General features: G+C 32.5%; 1 protein-coding gene across 9 annotated transcripts in view; it reads left to right on the forward strand.

Annotated features, from left to right (window-relative positions):
• The window catches only part of POT1 (protection of telomeres 1), a 131,795-nt gene that overhangs the window by 22,436 nt on the left and 85,739 nt on the right, over positions 1–23,620 (forward strand). For all 9 annotated transcript variants that reach the window (XM_078343863.1, XM_009003136.5, XM_078343864.1 and 6 more), the window contains 3 exons: positions 17,686–17,799; positions 18,666–18,714; positions 23,423–23,537. Coding sequence is in view for 6 of the 9 variants with exons in the window: in XM_009003136.5 (XP_009001384.2) it covers positions 17,798–17,799; positions 18,666–18,714; positions 23,423–23,537 (166 nt within the window). In the remaining 3 variants the exon portion in view is untranslated. The remainder of the gene's footprint in view (positions 1–17,685; positions 17,800–18,665; positions 18,715–23,422; positions 23,538–23,620) is intronic.

The following is a 23,620-nucleotide window of genomic DNA, read 5'->3' on the forward strand; positions in this document are numbered from 1 at the left end:
ACCTTTCTTCATCTAATAAAAAATATTTTAAAACACTTTATAGAAAATAACATACTTAATGGTGAAATATTGAAAACTTACCCTTGAATCAGCAATGTAACCAGGATGCCCATTTTCACAACTTCTACTCAGCATTGAATAGGAGGTCCTCCTCATACAATAAGTAAAAGGCAAAACATTAAAAGGCATACAGATCAGAAAGGAGCTAGTAAAACTGTCATTGACATTACTTTAAAATATCTAGATCTGTGGAAATATATGAGATTTAATAAGAAAGCCTTATGAGGTTGCTGAATAAATGGCTGATTAGTTGATGATACTGTACTTAGCTTATAGACTTTTTGAGGTTTATCACATATTTTCAGATAAATAAAAATGATACTTGAGTTATATCTTTCAAATTGCAACAGTCCTGAGGTCAGTAAAACTGATCATTGATGTAAAAAGAAATAATTTCTCCACTCACTGCTTTTTAATTTTTAGTATTAATCAGAACATCTTAATATGTACATTTTTCTATCACTTAATTAAAAAGTAATTCTAAATAAGCAGTAATATGAGCCATAATTTTCTATATATAATATTCTGTTATAGTTGGTTTAAAAACACATGCCTGTTAAGTCCTCAAAAAATTAGTAGCAAACCTGATTCAACAGCATATGAAAAGAATTAAACATGATGACCAAGATAGGATTTATTTCAGGAATTCAAGGAGGATTCAATATGAAATAAATCAACATTGCAATACACTGCATTAGTAGAGCAAAGGGGGAAGAAAAACACATGATTAACATCAATTGATGCAGGAAAGTATTTGACAAAATCCAAGACGTTTATGATTACCACACTCAGAAAACTGTGAATAGAATGGAATTTTCTCAACATGGTAAAATGGCATTTATCAAAAACTCACAGTTAACATCATACTCAATTGTGAAAGACTGAAAGTGTTCCCCTAAGATTAGGGACAGTGATGTCTGCTTTCACCACAACTATTCAGCATTGTATTAGAAGTTCTAACCAAAGCAATTAGGTAAGAGAAAGAAATTGAAAACATTTAAATTGGAAAGGAAGAAGTAAAACAGTCATTATTCACAAATGACATTTTAGATATAGAAAATCCCCAAAATTCAGGAAAGTAACTTGAGCTAATAAATGAATTCAACAATGTTGTAGGGTGTAAGATCAATATAGAAAAAATAGTTGTTTCTGTATATTTGCAATGAACAATCTGAAAAGGAAAAAATGAAAGTAATTCCATTTATAATAGCTTCTAAAACAATGAAATGCCTAGAGATCAAGGCATTTAATGAAGGAGGTGAAAGTCTTGTACATGGAAAACTACAAAGCATTGCTGAAAGAAATTTAAAAATATCTAAATAAAAAGACATTCCTTTTTCTTGTGTAGAAAGACACAATATCTTAAGCTGTCAGTACTACCCAAAATGATCTATAGAGTCAAGACAAACCCCATCAGAATTATAAAACTTTGTTTAAAACTTTGTTGCAGAAATCTAAAGACCAATTCCAAATTTGTATGAAATTTCAAGGGCTTCAAATTACCAAAACAACCTTAAAAAAGAACAACAGAGTCTGAGTACTCAGGCTTCTCAGTTTCAAAGCTTGTCACAGAGCTGCAGAAATCAAAACAGTGATAGTGGCATAGGATAGACAGAGATCAATAGAGTACAATAGAGTCAAGAAATAAACCCATACTTCTACCTATGGCTAAGTAATTTTTTGACAAGGATGACATGTTCAGTCAATGGGGAAAACAATTAAATAAGGAAAAGAAATAAAAGAAACTCAGAAGGGAAGAAGTAAAATTATCTCTATTTAAAAATGACTGTCTTTTAAACAAATAATGAGACAACTGAATTTCCACATGCAAAAGAATGAAATTAGATTCTTACCTTATGTTATATAAAAAATTTAACTCAAAGTGGATTAAGCACCTATATGTAAGAGCTAAACCTGTAAAATCCTTCAAAGATACATTAGATATGATGCAAAAAGGATGAGCAGCAAAGGAAAAATTGATAAATTAAGTTTCATAAAAATTTTATTCATCAAAGGACATCATGAACATGAAAAGACAGGGTACAGAGTGAGAGAAAATATTTGCAAATCATATATCTAATGAAGATTTGCTATCCAGGATATATAGAGGACTCTTAAATTCACCAACAAAAAGACAAACAGTTCAATTAAAAACATAGGCAAGGATTTGAATAAGTATTTCATCAAAGAAGAAATACAAGTAGCCAATAAGCGCATGAAAAGAAATTTTAAAAAAGAAAAAGATGCTTAATATCATTAGTAATTTGAGAAATGGAAATCAATACCACAATGAAATAGCACTTTATACTCACTAGGATGGCTATACTAAAAAAGACACATAAGAACTCATGTAGTCATATTCAAGAAGATGTGGAGATTTTGGATCCCTCATACTTTGCTGATGGGAATGTAATATGGGTTAGCCATATGGAAAATAGGTTGGTAGTTCCTCAAAAAGCAAAACATAGAATTACCATTTGACCCAGCAATTCCACTCCTAAGTGGATACTCATAAGAATTGAAAAGGGGTACTGAAATACATACTTGTATAACAGTTTTCATTGAAGCATTTTTCACAATAGCCAAGATGTGGAAACAATCCAAGTGTTCATTAACAGATGAATGGATAAACAAAATGTGATATATATACACACTGGAATATTATATAGCCATAAAAAGAAATAACCTTCTGATAACATGGATGAACTTTGAAAACATGCTAAATGAAATAAGGCATACACAAAATGACAGCTATTGTTTGATTCATGTATATGCAAATGTAGAGAAAGTAAATTCAGTGAGACAAAATAGATGAAAAGTCATCAGTAGCTGAAGGAAAGGGAGAATGAGAAGTTACTGTTTAATGGTTACACAGTTTTTCTTTTTTTTTTTTTTTTTTTTCCAACTGTAATCCAGAAGTCCCATTGATACAGGAGTTCTAAAGAAATTATTTAGTCAGAGATTGAAAGTAAGGAAGTCTTCTTTTTTTTTTTTTTTTTTCTGGTGAAACCCAATCATAGTGTGCGGTCTAGCTTTTTTATTTTATTTTTATTTTTTTGAGAAGAAGAAGGGGAAAAAAAGAAAAAGAGGGAAAAAGGAATATTACTTCATTCCTAAAATGGGTTTCAATAATGGCCGATCAATATTTTGAGTGTTTAAAGTGGTTAATGCATATTTTATGTGTTTAAAATGGAGACCTCTATTGTGTTTATTTGTTCTGGCTCTGAGTTCAAGTCCTGGATATCGTTATCAATTTGTTGTCTCGTTGAATCTAAATTTCATTATGTGTCTTATGTATCTGGGTGTTAAGATCTCTTATTGTTGCATTAATCCTTTTACCCTTGCATCCTTGTAGCTTTGAAATCTATTTTATTAAGTGTGAGAATTACAACTCCTGCTTTTTATTTATTTATTTTTGCTCTCCATTTGGTTGGTGAGTTTTTTTCCATCCCCTTGTTTTGAGTCTTTGTATATCTTTAGATATATCGTTAGATTTTGTGGATAATGTATATTTTGTGTGTTTAAAATGGAGAGCTCTATTGAGTTTATTTGTTCTGGATCTTAGTTCCAGTCCCGGATATCGTTATCAATTTTCTGTCTCGTTGAATCTAAATCTCATTATGGGTCTTATGTATCTGGGTGTTAAGATCTCTTATTATTACATTAATCCTTTTATTCTTGTAGCTTTGAAATCTATTTTGTCAAATGTGAAAATTGCAACTCCTGCTTTTTATTTATTTATTTTTGCTCCCATTTGGTTGGTACGTTTTTTTTTTTTCCAACCCTTTATTTTGAGTCTATGTATATCTTTGGATATACCGTTAGATTTTGTCTGTATCTTTTGATTGGGAGATTTGGTCGATTTAAATTTAGGGTTGCTGCCGTTTGATATTAACTGGCTATTTTGTCCTATTGTTGATAAAAATTCTTCTTTATGTTAATGCTCTTTACTTTTTGGTGTATTTTTAGAAAGGGTCATACTGGTTGTTCCTTTCTGTGTATAGTGCTTCTTTTAGAAGTTCTTGTAAAGCAGGCCTGGTGGTAATAAAATCTCTGAGTACTTGCTTGTTCCTAAAAAATTTTATTTTTCCTTCAAATGTAAAGCTTAAATTGGCAGGATATGAAATTCTGGGCTGAAAGTTCTGTTGATTAAGTATATTGAATATTGGCCCCCACTCTCTTCTAGCTTGTAGGGTTTCCGTTGAGAGATCTGCTGTAAGCCTAATAGGCTTACCTTTATGGGTAACTTGATCTTTCTCTCTGGCTGCCCTTAATATTTTCTCCTTCGTTTTGATCTTGGTGAATCTAACAATTATGTGCCTTGGGGTTGGTCTTCTTGAGGAATATCTTTGTGGTGTTCTCTGTATTGCCTGGGGTTGAATAGTGTCCTGCTTTGCTAAATTAGGAAAATTTTCCTGGATAATGTCCTGGAGAGTATTTTCCAGCTTGAATTCATTCTCTCCATCACATTCAGGTACAGCAATCAAGCGTATATTAGGTCTTTTCACATAGTCCCATATTGCTTGGAGACTTTGCTCATTCCTTTTTATCCTTTTTTCTCTATTATTGTCTTGTTGTTTTGTTTCATTAAGTTGATCTTCGACCTCTGATACCCTTTCTTCTGCTTGATCCATTCGGCTGTTTAAGCTTGTACATATTTCACTAAGTTCTCGTGTTGTATTTTTCAACTCCATAAGTTCATTTGTATTCCTCTCTATATTGTCTATTCTTTTCAACATTTCATCTAACCTTTTTTACATTGGGTTAGAACGAGTTCCTTTAACTCCCAGAAGTTTCTTATCATCCACCTTTTAAAGCCTACTTCAGATAATGGAACACAGTCCTTTTCCATCAGGGCTTGTTCCGTTACTGATGAGTCCTTTTCCATCAGGGCTTGTTCGGTTGCTGATGAGTCCTTTTCCATCAGGGCTTGTTCTGTTGCTGATGGGTTCTGATTTTGAGTATACTCGGCCTTCTCAGGCTGTTTTTTTCCCTTCATTGTGGATGAACCACCTTTCTAATTAGTTTTCTGAGTCGACGTCCGACTTATTGATTCCCAGTGTTGGGATCCGAGCAACCCACTGTGGCGGCCTAAATAGCAGCGATAAGACTGATGGTGCTCTTCTGCCCGGGAATCTCTGGTCTGGCTTACCTCTTGAGTCCACAACAAGCGGCTCTGACTTCCCGGAGCTCCAAACTCCAGTCAGTAGGGGAAGCAGTCCCGTTGGCTCTGCATGAAGAGCTGCTGCGCCGAGACGCCGGCAAAACCGCTGCGGCGGCCACAAGAGTCGCGCTGGCGACCCGTGGGGCTCCTCCACTGGGAATCGGCTGATCGGTGAGTGACGAAAATTCGTCCAAAAGTGTGGCGTCGTCTCGTTCTCTGGGCTTTCACTGGGAGCTACAATCCTGAGCTGTTAGTGGTCGGCCATCTTGGATTGATCTCCACAGTTTTTCTTTTGTATTATAAAATGCTTTGGAAATAGAGGTGATGGTTATATAACTTTGTGATTCTAAGTAATGCTACGGAGTTGTATGCCTAAAAATGGTTGAAATGACAAGTTTTATGTTGTTTATGTTTTGCCTGAATAAAAGAAATACACACCTGCTGTTCACTATTTAGACAATACAGATTTTGTAATCCACAATGAGAATCTAAGTGATTTAAGTCCTCTAGAGTAACATTATCCAATAGAACTATTTGCAGTGATAGAAATATTCTATGTTTGTACTGCCAGTTTTATAGCCACTATAGCCACTGTCAAATGTGGATAAGGAATACTTGAAATGTGTCTAGTGTGGCTGAGGAACTGAGTTTATCTAGTTTTAATTAATTTAAATAACCATAGGTAACTGGTCTCTGCAGAGACCACACCTGTTGGTGTATGAGCATACAGGTTTTTTCTGCAGGTGTATTAAATTATTTAAAAATAATTTTATTTAAGAATCATGTGACATATTTAATGTTAATTAGAGATCCCCTAGGTATTTGCAGAACCAGAATTGGCTGATACTGATATCAAGCCATGTAATTATTAAATATATTTGAGTCAGCAGTAAGTCTCCACATAACTTGTTTAGAATTAGACCTTCTAAAACAATGTTGCAGGAATATTAGACAATGTATTAGTAGTTTCAATCCCTTTTAATTAGAATTGTGACTAAAAAGTAAATGACATGGGAAAAAAAGCTCTGCCTTCTGCAAAACCACACTGTCAAATGAGATTGTACTTCTTTTTTATTTATATTTATTTAGATTTAGCAAACATTTATTAAGGACTGACATTTTGCTATACATTGTGTAAGACTCGAGAAACCAAAATGAGTAAGTCACGGTGCTTGACCTTATGGAACCCACTGTCTCTACTCTAATGGGAAATCAGTTAATGGTGGTAACTACAATAGCTATATTAGCAGCCTCAATTAAACTGTTAATCAGCCTGGAGGACTTGGGAAAAGCATCTAATAATAGGCAGCTTTGTTTTTTAGTGAAAAAGTTTATTTATTATAATTTAAACTTTTTATTATGGGGAATTTCAAACATACAGCAGCTGTGAGCATTATGTAATGATTGTCCTATATATTAATCATCTGAGTTCAACAGTTATAGGTATCTTATTTCATGTGTTTATCATCTACTAATTTTACTTCCACAGATTATTTTGAGGCAAATCTCAGGAATTATATAATTTAAACCATAAAAATCTTGGAATATAAAATAAAGACTCTTAAAGTTACACATAAGTATGTGTATGTGTGTATCATGTTACAGGAAGTGATGCATGATTGTGTGTATATATATATGATGTGTTCACATCTATACTAGATGTTAATCTAGTATAGCATACACACACACACAGTCATGCATCATCATATTTCATGTAACATGATATAGTCTGAGAAATGTCTTGTTAGGCAATTTTGTTATACAAACATCATTGAGTGTACTTACACTCTATGATGTATACTTTCACAAACCTAGATGGTACACCTACTACACACTTTGGCTATATAGTATAGATGGTTTTTCCTAGGCTGTAAACCTGTGCAACATGTTATCTTAACTGAATTCTGTAGGCAATTGTATGACAATGGTAAGTATTTGTGTATCTAAACATATCTAAATCTAGAAATGGTACAATGAAAATACAGTATTACGAGATGACCATCAAATGTGTGGTCTGTCATTAACTGAAACGTCATAATGACACCTGACTGTACACAAATGAGTACATAACACAGTATCAACATATCACCTATTAACATTGATTTCTTAATATGAACTATCAATGCATTCATGTACACATACACATATATATATGCCTGTCTTCCTTTCCATTTATACAAATGCAAACTGTTCCATTATTATACCTAACATAATTCCTTTATATAATCAGATATTAAGTCAATGTTCTGTTTCCCCTGATTATCTCATAAATTATTTTTCCATTTCTTTTCTTATGTTGGTTAAAACCAAGATAGGGAAATCAATGTGGAGGCTTTACATTAATTCAAGATCTATCCGGGATGTATATTAAACCAAAACTAAAGCATTGGTGCAATTGACATACAATTGATTAGGTGTGTATGTGTGTTTATGAATTGGGTGGCAGTTTCAGTTTTTGAGACAACATTTATCATGTAAGTCTGTAAGAACATCTGCTTTCTAAGTTCAGAATTTGAATTTTTTAAAATGCTGAACATTAATTTTTTCCTGTTCGTGGGTATGATGTGTTCCTTAAAAAGTTTGTTAATATAGTAAAGCATATGTGTCTAATGTTCATTTGACACTGTGAAATGCATTTCCCAGGAAATTAAACTCTGCATATTTTGGAATGAAATGCCATATGAGTATATTCTGAAATATTCTCCATTATGTTTTTGTTTTGTTTTGTTTGTTGGAAAAGCATTTAAATTCTATATCTTAAATTCATGAGGGAATATTGTGGCAGATTGCTGATGCAGCAAAAAATACTGAATTGTTTGTTCAAAAAAGCTAGCTTTAATTACAGACTCCTTTTTTGTTGCAATACTTATTGTTGCAACAATAAGTTGTTGCAGTATTATGCAATCATTTGTAATCAAATGACTACATAAATAGGTGGATTGTTTAGAGATATATGGTAATATTTGGGGCTTTCTGGTTTTCCTGGGTTAGACTATTCATAGTTCCTAACTGCTCTTAAGGCAAGCTTGAACATCATCTTGCAGTCCCCTTAAATTTTTTTTCTTTTCAAGCTGAGCACGGTGGGTCATGCCTGTAATCTCACCACTGGGAGGTCGAGGTGAATGGATCACCTGAGGTCAGTAGTTTGAGATCAGCCTGGCCAACATGGTGAAACCCCAGCTCTACTAAAAATACAAAAATTAGCCAGGCTTTGATGGCAGGCACCTGTAATCCCAGCTACTCAGGAGTTCAAGGCAGGAGAATTGCTTGAACCTGGCAGAGGTTGCAGTGAACTGAGATCGTACCATTGCACTCCAGCCTGGGCACCAAGAGTGAAACTCTGTCTCGGAAAAAAAAAAAAAAAATTTTTTATACATGAAATTATAAGATTTTAGATGTCAGTATAGCATGTAGAATTAATGAATAAGTTGTGGCATTCATCTAGTTAGATGAATTACCTAAATAATTATAACTGTGCTAAGAATGAGCAGTATGTCCAAAGCTAATTTTTGACCAATATACACACGTACTGGCTTTATTGGTTGCTAAAATGTTTAAATAATTCTTTAGAGAATAGAAAATAGTTGTTGTTTGGAGCCTTCCATGACCTCCTCCCATTCCAGCTCAGGAACCCTAATGAGAAGAGGCACTGTACTTCTGCTCCCTTTTCCTGAACACCTTTGTGGGGTAGGAGAGACCATGGTTCTGATGGTGGTGGTTATGGTTTGGCTGTGTCCCCACCCAAATCTCATCTTGAATTGTAACTTGCACAGTTCCCACCTTTCATGGGAGGCACTCCCTGGGAGGTGCTTGATTTATGGAACTGTTTTCATGATAGTGAATGAGTCTTAAGAGATCAGGTGATTTTAAAAATGGGAGTATTTCTACCCAAGCTCTCTCTCTGCCTGCTGCCATCCATGTAAGATGTGATTTGCTCCTCCTTGTCTTCCACCATGATTGTGAGGTCTCCCTATGTGGAACTGTAAGTCCGATAAACCTCTTTGTTTTGTAAATTGCTCAGTCTCTGTTATGTCTTAGCAGCTTGAAAACGGACTAATAGAGTGATCCTGGCATCCTGGGAGTGACTGGTCTTCTGAAGCTGTGGCCATCTGTTGGCTTTCTGGAGCTAGAGCCTCTGCAGTATCCCTTGCTAGTCTTTTGTATTTGAGCTATAACTCTGAATACATCTGTGCTTCCTAAAGGAAATAGGAGAATTTGCATGTATCATTAAGTCATTCACACATTTATTAAACAATATATTGAATACCTGTGAGAAGCCTGGCCCTGTTCCTAGGCATTGGTGATCCAAGCAGACACAGTTGTCCTGATGCAGCATATGTTCTAGTGAAGAAAGGCAATAAACCAAAAAAATGTGAATATATATCGTTTCTAGTTGGAAACAGTGCCATGGAAAACATAAGGCAGTGCAAGAAAGATGAGATGTGAACTGTAAATGTGAGAAGGGGAGGGAACGTATATATTTATCTGGTGATGAAGAAAAGACTAACAATTAACGTTTGGTAAGAGATTTCAAAGAAGTTAAGTGATCAGATATTTGAAGTAAGAGTGTTCTAGAATAGGTCTTAGCAACTACAAAGGCTCTGCAGTGTGAGTGTATGTTTCAGATTTGCTAAGGGGAGGCTCAGGGTATCTAAAACCCTGCAGGTGTGACGTGGAGTAAACCCTTAATGTCATTGACCTTTTTTTTTCAAGATTGTTAACGGGACTCGAGACAAAATATATCCAATACTAGCACATAGTGTGAACTAAGTACATAACAACTATTATTATTGTCATTACTGTAATCGTGATTGGATACTGCCTCAATGAGGAAGAAGAGAGTAGAAGGACATCTGAACACTGCGCTCAGTAGTTTAGCTTCTAAACCCTGCTTTTCTTCAGTTAGTTATTGGCCTTTAAGCAACATTGCGTGTTGCCAGGTTCAAATTTAATCAAATATAAAGAAAAGGTGTTGGATTAGCTGAGAATTCTGAGTATTTTTTACATACAGTAGTTGTAGAAATTGTGGTGATTTATAAATAATTCAGTGCCCTTGAGAAATGGTACCATTTTTTTAAAACCTTTGAGGTCTGGAATAAAGATCCATTTGAAAAAGCTCTTAGAACATCTGCTTTTATTTTCTTATTACAAGAATTTTGTGATACATTGTCAAACTCAAATTTTACCTTTTTTGCTCAAGTTGCTGTGAAGTACTGTTAGGTCGGTTAATTTTTTTATCACTTCTACTTTGAACAAAGGAGAACAAAATCAGTTTTGTGTAAGTTTTCTATGTGCAATGCTGTTATTAATCAGTGGTGTATCTTAAAATCTTGCTTTGAAATTTGTAGAGAAGTAAGGCTGTTGCCATACCATTCATATCCTAAAGCTCATAGTACAAATCATTACTCCATTTTCTGAGAATAATCGCTGAAAAAATTTTAAAATATTGATTGAAATATAGTTTTAATCTAGCACAAAAGTTCTAGAGACAAATATACTATAAACAAGTCTAACGGTCATCAGGGAAGGACACTAGGAAATAAAATAGAAAAAAAAATACGCATGCATACACACACAATCATGCCGGCTTGAGGTGATTTCAAGTAGAAATTAATAGCTCCAAACAAATCCCTGTGTAAATATCTATTTTGACAAGATGCTTTTGTTAGTTAGTAGCCCCGGGAAAGGTCTGATATCATTACCATTCTTTGTATTATTCTTTCCCTTGAAAGCAAGACTTTATTTCAGCTTAGTTAAAATAACTAATATTTGAGATTACAGTTCTAAATTATAAAGAATTTAGTGTTGGTATCTTATAAAAATCTTGCATTTATGAATATTAAATAAATGTCAAGTGCTAATGTGATACAAAATCTCATTTACTAAAGAATTTTTGAAACATTTGTTTTAAGACAATACAGAAAATAGTGTTGGGGGAAATGTAGTTAGAGTTGCTCCTAAAGAGGTATGTGTACATTATATTTGTATGAATATATGTTAAAATTTATTTTATCTGAGAGTATGTCTCTGTTACACTTTTTCTCATTACTCTTAGGGTGTGTCTGTGATTATATGCATGTCTTTGTTTGCACTTGTATGTGTGTTTATGCTTCTTGGGAATTCATAAATGGTTTTTCTAGTTAACATGTTTAGATGTTTGAATTATGATATAAAGATATATAAATTCTAATTTCTCATAAGGTAAGGAGATTAAAGAACTTATTTTTCTGTTTCTTTTCCTATCCTTTGTTTATTTTACATAGTTCATTAGCAAATAAGGTCTATATTTAAAGAGCCATTAGGTAGTAAAAAAATTATTTTCTTCTTGAAAACATTTTTATAGCCAAGTTTTAACATTTAACCATTTTTTTCAGAATTAAAATTTTACTAAGAATATTATATTTATACTAAACCATACAGGTTGCACAGTGTCGTCATATATGTTTTTCATTTAAGTCTTTATTAACTATTAACCCTGTATGATGATGGTCATTAGCATTTTTATTATTACTAAGGCTAACATTTGTTAAAGGACTTAGAATGAAGTAGAGAATCTCCTCTATCTCCACACCTTTGTTTCCCCCTACCTCATGGTGGTATTATGGACTTGAAAATCTTGGAAATATTTGTCTAAGATTTTCTTGTTTTTGTGTAGTCATGATTTAAAAACATTCAGGCAGTGTGGTAGACTATAAACTAAAAAGCCAAAGTTCCCTCATTCCTGCCAAATCCCCTGCCATTTCCCAGTCCCATTCTTCTGGTAAAACTGCTATGCTTTTTTTTGGTACCCTTCCAGCTTTTAGATATGTGTGTTTACATATGTGCACATACTTTTGTGTGTGTCTGTGGGCATGGATAAACCTGTATGTGCATATTTTTCACCAAGTGATTATTCGTGTTTTGCAAGTTGCTTCATTTTTATCTAATATATCTTGGGTATTTTAGAGATGTGTTTTAAAAATAAATATGTAGTGTTGAATATTAGCGATTGGTTTGTTTATATTTTAAATGTATTTCATCTTTATCTTTTAAGATTTTTGTATTTATTAGATGTTTATTTGAGAAACAGTATAAAAGGGTTATGATATGAATTAACAAAACATGTACAGTACATCTACAAAACATGTACATTACATTAGGTATTTGTTTTTTACCTAACAAGTGAAGTATTTTCTGCTATTGAAATACATTTTAAATACGTATTCATTAAAATAGAATAGGACTATGCTAGTTAATTAGTACCTGTCAGATAACAGAGGATATTAATAATGGTAAGTCAAGGTTTCTTGCTTTTAAAATATAATGTTGTAAAGACTGATGTCACACTTACTTTAAATTGTTTCTGGATTTAAAACCCACAAATCCTGATTATTTGAGGGCCTAATACACCTATTTATTATAGTATCAAGGTTGAAGATTGTTCCAACCCAAAGGTAAAATTTTTCGCTTCAAGGAATGAGTTTTCTCTAATTTGATTCTTAAACCCTTCATCTTTGCCATTGGCTTGTTCCCTTAAGGCTAGCTTTGTATTTGAATATAATAATCCTAAAACACTAAAATGAATTTTAACAAGATTTTCATCCTTACTTTGATTGACTAGTGATATATTTTGCAGAAGTACATGTGCTGTAATTAAGCCTTCCTCTCTATGAGACATTTTTTGTTTTAGTTTTCATTTTTTAAAATAAGTTTTAACATTTAATATGAGGACATAAAATATGAGGAAAGACTTTTTAAAAGTATTCTAAATGTTACAAAAAATTACCACAAAACTGTCAAAAATAAAGACATTTATTTATCTTTTCCCCCTGAATCCCTATTAGACTTATTCTGAAAGAGGAGTTAGAGTGGTGGTGCCTGCCTTGAAAGTCAGGAGATTTGTATTCTTGTCTTGGTTGATAGCTAATTATCTGCCTGTGACCTTAGACCATTTATTTATTCTCTCTGGCCCTTATTTTCTTATCTGAAAAATGAAGATGTTTGATTAAATGATCTCTAAGGTCCTTTTAAGTTCTAAAATGCTAAGAGTCTCTGAAATAAGTTTTGTAAGTAGTTGTACAATGTATTTTAAGATTCATGAAGGTATACTATCTACATATATATGAGTATTAATATCTTTGATTATTTAGTTGTGCAAACGTTTGTTGAATGTTTTTGTATTCTATGATAGATGGTGGAGGTATAGCAATGAATAAGACAGTCATAGACCTTGCCCTCATACAGCATAGTTTGCCATGCAAAAGAATTGAACAACTATTACATAATTATTTTATTTAGTTGTGATATGTAACTATGAATATTGAATAGTAGAATGAGAAGAGTAATGGAAAAATTATCACGGGGTACTTGGGTTGTAGATTCCAAAGAGAGAATAGCATATACAAAAGCAAGCATCCTGGAATATTTAATGAATTTTGAGAAGACAGAATACCAGAGGGAGTAACATAATATGTGGCTGATGTGGCTGGTGAGATGGGTAGGGGTCAAATCATACAGTGATTTGGAGGCTATTTAAGAATTTTGGTTTTTAATGTTAATATTATTCAGATACATTACTTTCAATTATGTCCTTGGTATTAATCCAATACATGCAAATACTCATGAAATACGTCTTTATAGAGAAACATTTTCTGTCAATCATTACACTAACAATGTCAAAAGATTTCTGGTTTCTGCCTGTACCCTTACTCTTTAAAAATGTTTTAAAATATGATAATCTTTTAAGAAAAATAAAAAAAGAGTGGTTGGAAATTAAAAATATAATGGCAGGAAGATCTAAGAAAAGTAAAATATGATAACCTAACAAGATTTGTAAGGTCAATATAGAAAAATTATTTAATGTTTGTTAAAGTCAAATAAGTGTTTTTCATTTTGGATTATCAGTTATTTCATATTTTCAGTGCCTTTTTCCTGCTCATAAGTGTAAGACTCGAGAATTTCTGATGTATTATTTGTTAAAAATTAGCAAACTAATACATGAGTCTTGGTTTCTGTTATTATTTGTCTGTCGATTTGCTCATTTCACCACTGACTGTTTCCTTTATTAGGAGATATTAACATACAAAAAATAAATCATCTGATATGTTTTTTAAATACCTTTTTTAAAGCTTTAGTTTTTTTAAAAAATATTTAGGTTCACATCAAAATTGAGAGAAAGGTACAAAGATTTCCCATACATTCTCTACCCCCAGTTATGCATAGCTTCCTCTTCTATCACTGTTCCCACACCAGAGTGGTATTACAATTGATGAACCTACAATAACATCATTATCACTCAGAGTCCATAGTTTACATTAGGGTTTACTGTTGGTGTTGTACATTCTATGAGTTTTGAAAAATGCATTTTGACATATTTCTATCATTATAGTACCTTATAGAGTATTTCCACTCCCCTATAAATCCTCTGTGCTCTGCCTATTCATCCTTCCCTTTCTCTAACCCCTGGCAACCTCTGATCTTTTAGTTAGTGTCATCAGAAAGCATGTGGCCTTAATTTTGCGGAGGGCGGGGCAGTTAATTGTTGATTTTTTTTGAAGGACATTTCTTTATGGTAAGAAGACCTTTACTGACATCATTTTTCTTCTCTGAGATTGGTTTACAGTAAAAATTCCATTTGACTATACTAAACAGGGAATTGTTTAATGACAAGGGGGCACTCTTTGTAAAGCAATGTGACAGGGATGAAAGGGTAGTACAGACACAAAGCGAAATAACCCATTTGCTAATATTTAACTATCTTAAATTAGTTTAAAGATTTCAGTGATTCCAAATGTGTTTTTAGCTTTATAACTTATGTACATGCATTGATAAAGCCCTCTCACTTTTCGTAGCATAGTATTTTTCTCCAGGCTGGTCTCCTAAGTTTTTTCACCCAATTAAGTTAAATATCTACTGTGGTATGTCAGAATATACTCTTGGCACAAAAGTATGTAATTCCCATTCCTGTTTGAATGGCTTTAGTATGGTCTTCTCATTTTCAATTTGATCTAATGAGTGTTTATATAAACTGATATTGCCTGTTATATATTTATGTTTCTTATCTTCTGTGTATTTAAATTAATTTAAAAGCTATTATGATTTATAAATTCATGGAAACTGGATCCTAAGAGCCATTTATTTTTTCCCTCTTTGTTTAAATCTCTACTTCAATTTTTGCCAGTGTTCATTCATTCACTAGATATTTGTTGAACACTGTGGGCAGAAGCCTCTGGCAGCCATTGATATGAAAGATACACATGAATAAGACATTATTTTTAGTCCAAGGAACATACTGGGCTTTAAGGTCTTTAAAGGCATTAAGAAAAGTTTGTAAATAACATATAAAGCAAAAACTAAAATGCTGTATCGGAGAGTTTAGAGGAAGGGAGAATTACTTATTTCTGGGAGAGAATCTGTGATAGATTCTACTGGGAAGCAGGCTAGACTTTGAAATATGGATAAGGTCAGATGTGTACAAATGGGAAAAATGTAATTATTTGTAGCAGTGACTCAAAATAAATATATATATGTGGAAAAGCACTATGCTTATAAGAGCATCTGATTTGTCTAGTATTGAATGGGAAGTATGTGGAAATAAAACAGACGAAATTGGTTGGGATGAGATCACCGAGGGCCTTCAATGCAGTTTTTATATGTGCATTCAAATATATATCCATGTTTATAAATATAATAAACACATTTTAATTAAAAAAAAACTGTGATTGTTATTTCCATGCTGCTGAATATATGCCAGAGGAAGGGTTGTAACTTTTTACTGAATTGTGTGTGGCTACTGTTAACCTCAGAAAAATTTTTCTTATGAATGCTGATGTCCAGCTGTTAGTCATTTATTATTTTCCGAACTTTTGTTTATGATAAAATAAATACATACGTACTCGGTCTTTTTAAAAAGTTTAGATTATACAGGAAAATAGAAAAAAAATGGTCGTCTGTACTTCAACATTTGCATTTGGTACATTTGTTTCCATATATACTTTTGAAAACATTTTTAAGTGGAACAGAGAATGACAAGAGGTAGATTTTTTTTTTCTACTTAGATAATTCAGAACTGATAAACTGTTGGCTTCCCTACTTCTATTTATCTTCCCATGTGTATTTGATAACTTGAAATCTTTGACTAAAATCTTAATTTTTAATTTAAATCAGAATGTAATGGTCTAAGGTCACTTGAAAGCATAGTGTATTTTTCAGTTTGCAGGACTGAAGAAAAGTTACTCAGTTGTTACTTTTATTCCAGAAGCATGTTTATTTTTTTTAACTGTTTAAAACATTTTAGAGAGATATAAAAAATTTAGTGAGAAGGAAAATTTTCTCCCACTTAACTATGAGGAGTTGTAATTTGGCATTATTAGCATACGCACAGTTATGTTTACAATCTCATGTGAAGAAAAACAGGAATTTGCAGAGCTACAATACCTGGTTAGGTCAAGAGATTTTTAGAAAAGGCAACATAAGGTCTTTCCTTTGGTTTATAGACAGTTTGTTTCTGGGGCTTGGCTTTGTGCCAAGTCCTGTAAATACTGAGTAGAATTAGACATGACCACTGTATTCAACGTGCTCTCAGTCCAATGTTTAAATTTGAATAGGGGATTCTGGGAATTGATACCAGGCCTTTGTATGTTCAAAGCAAAATGCAGTAATGCAGAAGACTTCCACTTGATAGAGTTTAAAATTATTGAAGGAAGATGACTGAAAGCCCAGACATTTTGGTGTATCTTATGATTTTGATGTTAAAGTTAAGGGAGTAAGACAATAAAAATATATATGCAGCAAGGCAAAATTATTTGAGTACATGTGTTTTAGTATGTGGAAAATAAGAAAAAGGAAATTTAAAGAATGAGACAGGAAGGGATAAGTGGAGAATGGCATCTTACCACTGTTACAAACCGAAGTAGAAGGAATATATCTTTGTTCTTATTAATTTATAAATGGAAATTTATTATTATATCCTTGCCTTGTATTTATATGCATATATAGTCGTTTTGTAATATGCAGAGTTTTTGCACTGTCATGCCTTTCTCAATGTAGTTTCTCAACTTTGAGATTTAGTTTAATTTAAATTTCATCCTTAATACTATTGGATCCTCTAAGTTTCACTGCATAAAACTTTTTTAATGATTTAACATTTTCCTGGTCCATGAAGTGGGACATGATAGTCATCTATGGCTATATTGTAGCTGTAGATGTTGAAGACTGTTTTAGAGGAGGTCTAAATCATGTTATCAGTAAGTATTAAACAAGTTTAGATTAACCAGTTCTCTTTGGAAGTAATTTTTTAAATTTAATAATATAAATAAGAATTTATATGACATTCCAAATTATAGATATTTTTGTGATTAAAATGCTTTACATACACAAGAAAAATAAAATCTGTTTTTCCTGTATAACAATCCTTAAATTTTTGTTTTAAACCATAGGCAAATTCATTTCTTTTTTTTTAATTAGCTTTTTTTCCTATTTAGGACACCATTGCGGTGGCTAGATCTATTGTTTTGTCAACTTCTTCATGTACAAGCAGAGACTGTAAACCTTGTATATTTTTGAAAGCATTTGAAGACCTCAAATCAACTGTTTATGTAAGTGTGCAGCTTTTTTTCTCTAATTATATTGTAGATTTAATGAGCTAAAGTGAAGGGATTGAAAGTATTTCTCTAAATCTGCAGATAAACTATTTGGCCTGACTGAATTATTTTAGTTGAATATTTTAAGTTTAAAAAGTAGAAGTTTTTTTCTTAGTTTTATGTTTAGAATGACTAGATAGAAAAGAGAATTCCTTTATATTTAATAAATACTTATTAATGAAACTTACAAAACTGCACAGACATTCTAGACTGGTTACTGTTCCTTGTGATTGCCATCAGATGCTTTGCTCTACTTGATTTCACTTTAGATAATCAAGTACCCCTCTTTAGGTAAAACTGATTTGCTCCTATTTTATTCATTGTGAAGATAATCTTCCTTTCCTTTCCTCTTTTAACACCCCACCTTACACACACACACACACACACACACACACACTTGAAAACTGCCTTTTTAGTCAAGGCTGTTAGGTAGAATTGGGCTAAGCCAAGTGCCTGCAGGCCAACATCTGCCTCTTTTATTCTAATATGCACAAAGTTACTGTAAGGGCTGGCGGTGGCTCGGTTTGAGATTAAAATTAATGAATTAGGCTGGAGATGGGTAAAATTTGCAGTTAGAGTGATCACTGAAGCACAAGTACATTTTCATTTAACCTTACATCTTTGCTTTTTTTTTTTTTAGTTTCTATAGCTTAGAAAACTTTGCAGATTTCACTCTTAATTTGTAAGCCATAACTTCATGCCATCCTAGTGAATTTAAATATTTTACAGTAAAGTTTGTTCTTTTACTACGACTAAAAAGCCTGTAGTCACATTGGAGGTGATTTGTATACAAATAAGTTATTTCTTATTTTTTTCTTCAGGTTTATGTTAAATCCTGTAAAAGATCTGTCTACAGAATCAATGTCTTTGGTAAGATGAAACTTACTTTAATTTAGAATATTACCACTTACAATCATATATACACACACACATAGATATAAGTGTTTGTATATTCAGTCTGCTTTGTAGTCTGATTTTGACTTAGTATCAATACACTGGGAAAACATAATCTTCTTTTATAGCTGATAATGTTATGTTGGAGTTGTGTATTTTACTTAGTAATCAATATCTGAATATTTTATTGTCTGCAATATCTGCTGATAGTTTGTGTAAGCTATACATACATATGAAAAATAAAACAAGTTTTTACTATATGACGATCCTTAAATTTTTATTTTAAATCATATGCAAATTCATTTTTTTTGTTAGCTTCTATTTAACCAGACTATTATGTGATGAATTATATAATTGAACAAATTATATAATTTTAAGTAGTTTTCTTATGATACATTTCTCTTTTTTTAACCATTTTTTCCCCTCTATTTTATGGCATAGGTATACCTATAGCTTCCTCATAGCAATAGGAAGATTCTTATTTTTACAGATAGGCTGCTTGTAGCTGAGTGAAACTAGAAAGAAGGTATTAATATGTTCGTATAGTTTAATATAATGTTTATGTTCTACTTAGGTTTTTGAACTTTAGGTTTTTGAACTTTTAGTTTCAAATGGACAGAATTCAGGAACTCTTTCTAGTTGACAATGACTATAAAACATAGATTTTAACTTCTGAGTATTAGTATAATTAATATTTTTGGGGGGACTGTTGCTAATAAAAGAACTGATATGCTCTTTAAAAACTGTGAGTTAGCTCTGGTATTAGTATTTCACAAAATTGTTATGGATTGATTAATTTCAAATATTTGATATGTCTGTGAACCTGTAAATGAGGAAGGAATAAATGAAAAAGCCTCTAAACTTTGCAAAAATGTTTCTTCACAAAGCCCGTGTATTATAAATAAATCAGGTATGGATCTATTTGACTTTATTTTCCTTTATTTTCCTGACTCATCAAAAGATGCTCATTTGGCACATTTCCACATTTTTAAACTAAGCATGGATCTTGGAGTTGATATCAAGAAAACAAACACTTACTGTTTTTGAGTTTCTTATTTTTTTCCTGAAAATGTATACTTTTTCAAGAATTTATTATATGTGTAGTCTGTGTGAGAACCAGGATGGTTCTCAAAATTTAGAAAATAAAGTATTTTGTTTTTCAGTGGTAGAAAATTTACCCCTTTCAAGTGACTTAGAGTAATCATTGGATCTTATACTGTCTTTAGGATTTAAAAGCTTTACTGGCCCATTTATGTGATCTGAAGACCCAACATAAACTATCCCCTATGTTTTTATTCAGCCTAATCTTGTTATTGTCTTTGACCCATACACTCCAATGCAAACCTTCTGGATTTTCATACATACTGAATATGTTTTCTCTGCTTGGAACACTGTTGCTTATCTCAGTCCCAACTTCTGTACTTCATTTAATTAGTTCTTTCTTTAAATATCTTTTCAAAGAAACTTTCTAAGACAACTCTAAGACATCTCTCCACTTTTATGGTTTGTTCCTCCATTGGTTCAGGGGCTATTTGTGTTTTGTTTACACTTTTATTTTTAGTGCCCTATATAGTACATGGCCCATCAATGAACGAATAAAAGAAGGACAGAAATAAAGGAATGAATGAATTGAATTATGCTACTAGGTATCTCTCTCTCTTCAGGCTTTTATTGTCTTGACTTTTTTTACTGTCCTTGATTTTTGTCCACCAGTTAACTTTCTGCATATGCTGTAAATTGCATCTCATTTAACCCAGTGCTCACATTCCCCTTAAGCTATCAAGAAAAAAATTGTTCATGTCTGTGTGAAATATGGAAATATGGATCTATGATATACTTGGTGATAATGCTATCAAGTTGTCTTTAGTATATCATGAGCCCATGGTTTTCTCATGAATATATTTTACTATTTTAGGGCAAGTGGCTATGTTGTACAATACTAAGCAACTTGCTGTGTGGAGCTATTAAAAATTCAGTTCATGATTTGCAGTAGTTCATACTTAAATTTCTGAATAGCCACAATATTGCCATAGAATATTTTCATTATCACAGAAGATTCTCTTAGATAGTGCTGTTCTAGATTATTTAGTGAGCAATAAAAGAACCTCAACAAGTATTTTTGTAAGTACTAATTGTATTAGCCTAGGAGTTGTTAGAATGCCATAAATAATACATGCCTATTGCCTTAGATATTAAACATGCGCCTTTTACATCTGCCATGTGAAACTATTTTTGGATCCCTGATTACATAATGCTAGTATGTGCTATCACCTCTCCTTGTTACTTGTCCTTCAAAATTTAGATTTGTTGCCACCTTAAGAAAGCCTTTGCTTACCATTCTCCTTAGCTAACTCCCCTGTTTCCCTCACTATCAAATATTTGTTCATACTGATTTGGATGTCTCTCTACAGTCCTTTTATGTAATGCCATACTTTATTGTGTCACCAAGGGAGACAAATTGGTCACTAAGATAGGGCTGACTGGAAATCATGTAAATTTTATTACCATGTTCAAGTGTGAGCCTACTCGAGGGTGTATTAGCCAAACTTGTAAGAATATTAACCAAACTCATTAGAGAATGATTAAGAAGCAAAAATGTCAGTTTATGAATTTATAATGAGGATTATAACTTAGCTGTTGTACACATAAATACTTGCTGATTTACCTGGAAAGCCAAACAAGAAGTTGTTTATTGGTAATGAATTGACAAGTGGCAGTTACTTGGTTGATTATAATGGTTAGTGTCATTGAGTTTTACTGGCCTTTCCCATTCATCTCTTCATAAAGGGAGATACTTGCTAAGATAGAATATTGCATGTAAGCTAAGCACATTTTCTGTCTGCTGATCAGTATGCTTGTGTTCCATTATTCCTCTTTCCACTCCATTATTCTGTTACTCTTTTTTAATCATTGATGAGCCACAGCTTTCTTTTATATTGAAGTTTGATTAGATTAGCAAATTCTACTCTTTTCTTTAACCTGAGAAATAAGCGTCCTTGGAAAAAAAAATTTGAGTTTTAAAATTTTAACTGAGAGTGACCAGTATCCTTATTTCCAGTTGATATTGGGGCCACCTACCTAAAGCCTTTTAAGGGTTTATTTAGTATCACTGTTAATATGCAAACGTATGCTTGTGCACCACTCTTTTTTCTTTCCCAACTTATTTACAATTACTTCAAAAAATAATCTTTTGGTTTTCTTATTATTATAAAACAAAAGGAGCTCACTGCCTGATGTGCTCGAAGCCAATATTATGAAACCGAATTTTTGAGAAAAGCAAAGCTGAATGTCAGTGCCAAAGGAGACATGAGCTGAGCACAAATGTGTCTCCCCGTGCTGTCTTTAAGGCAATAATTTTATTAGAAAAGCTTTAGAGAGTGGATTCTGGGATTAGTAAGTCATCAGTAGAACAAAAGGGGGAGTGTGGAAAGTCCATGGGCATGCACAGTTATTTCTTCATATTAATGCATAGGTTGCACCTGCAAATTTAGATGGAGTTAGTACAATGAATGTGATGTCAGGGTCAGCATCTCAGCAAGTTGTTTCTTTTCTTATCTGATATTCTGCAAACTCAAGAATTTTTTTAGTTGCCGATTTCAACTTTTCAACAAGTTTTCTTACCTACTATAATGTAAGCCCCAGAATTTAGACATTGTTAATTTTAATTCTTTGGGGTATGGTTTCATTATTAGCATTTTAAATCTTTTCATACCATTTATAACTCAAAACCTGGCTTGAGTTATAAGTTGGAATTTAGGCCTAAGGAAAATCTCTATAATAGCATGGGGGGAAGGGGAAGAAATTGTACCACAAGTTTCAAAGTAATATTAGTTAAAAAATAGAAACCAATCTCTTAAATTGTGTTTTTTAGAATTTGCTGTCTGTTAACAATTTTATTTCTTGCCCCCAGCTAGAATTTCTTGGCCAAATAAGCTGGGGATGGACTATTAAATATAGCTAGGATGATTTAATTACTAAACGATTTCCTAAGAGTGTCCTTAAAAACAAAATTCCTAAACTTACAAGAGATGTAATTTTATTGTTAAGACTAGTATAGTATTCTAGTTGCCTTTCAGGGCTTCTAAAAATAATTCATTATGCCTAGTCATTTACCTTTAATAAAACTCTTTTCCTAGACCTTTCACATTGAAGATGACATATTTTAAAAGGAGTATTTTTTTGTTTTCTGTTATTGCTTCAGTTTTGACATGTATTGCTGGTATTTCACTACAAATGATCCTTGATTTACAATGAGGTTACATCCAATAAAGTCATCATAAGTCAAAAATGTTATAAGTAAAAAATGCATTAAATAGCCTAATAGACACATTCTAAAGTCAGAAAATTGTAAGTCGAACCATCATAAGTCAGGGACTATGTGTATATACTGCTGGCTACTATTTATTGAAGAAGTATAATGTTTTATTTAGATTATAGGTTAGTTATACCTTTATGAGCTAGTGTGCAAATTGTACCATTTATAAGTAAAGTTCTAAGGAAAACTAGTTGGTTTATATAGCAGCCTTTGTAAGCTGAGCTGTGTGCATTGCCTTTTTTTCAGGTTACAGCTTCTTTTAGACACTTAAGAGGATAAAATACAGATATATGGATTTGCTACAAATATAACATGATCTGTAATGTAAATACTTAATATAAATGTACTCACTGTCTTCTCTTTCTTTAGGTTCCAACAACAAATTATATATATACACCCCTGAATCAACTTAAGGGTGGTACAGTTGTCAATGTCTACGGTGTTGTGAAGTTCTTTAAGCCCCCATATCTAAGCAAAGGAACTGGTAGGTATTAAAACTGGTGGAGTTTTTATGGAGTAGAACTGAATTACTGATTTGGGAACACAGTTCCTTCAGTACACTAAGTC

This window comes from Callithrix jacchus, chromosome 11 (assembly GCF_049354715.1).
Source record: "Callithrix jacchus isolate 240 chromosome 11, calJac240_pri, whole genome shotgun sequence".
NCBI lineage: Eukaryota > Metazoa > Chordata > Mammalia > Primates > Cebidae > Callithrix > Callithrix jacchus.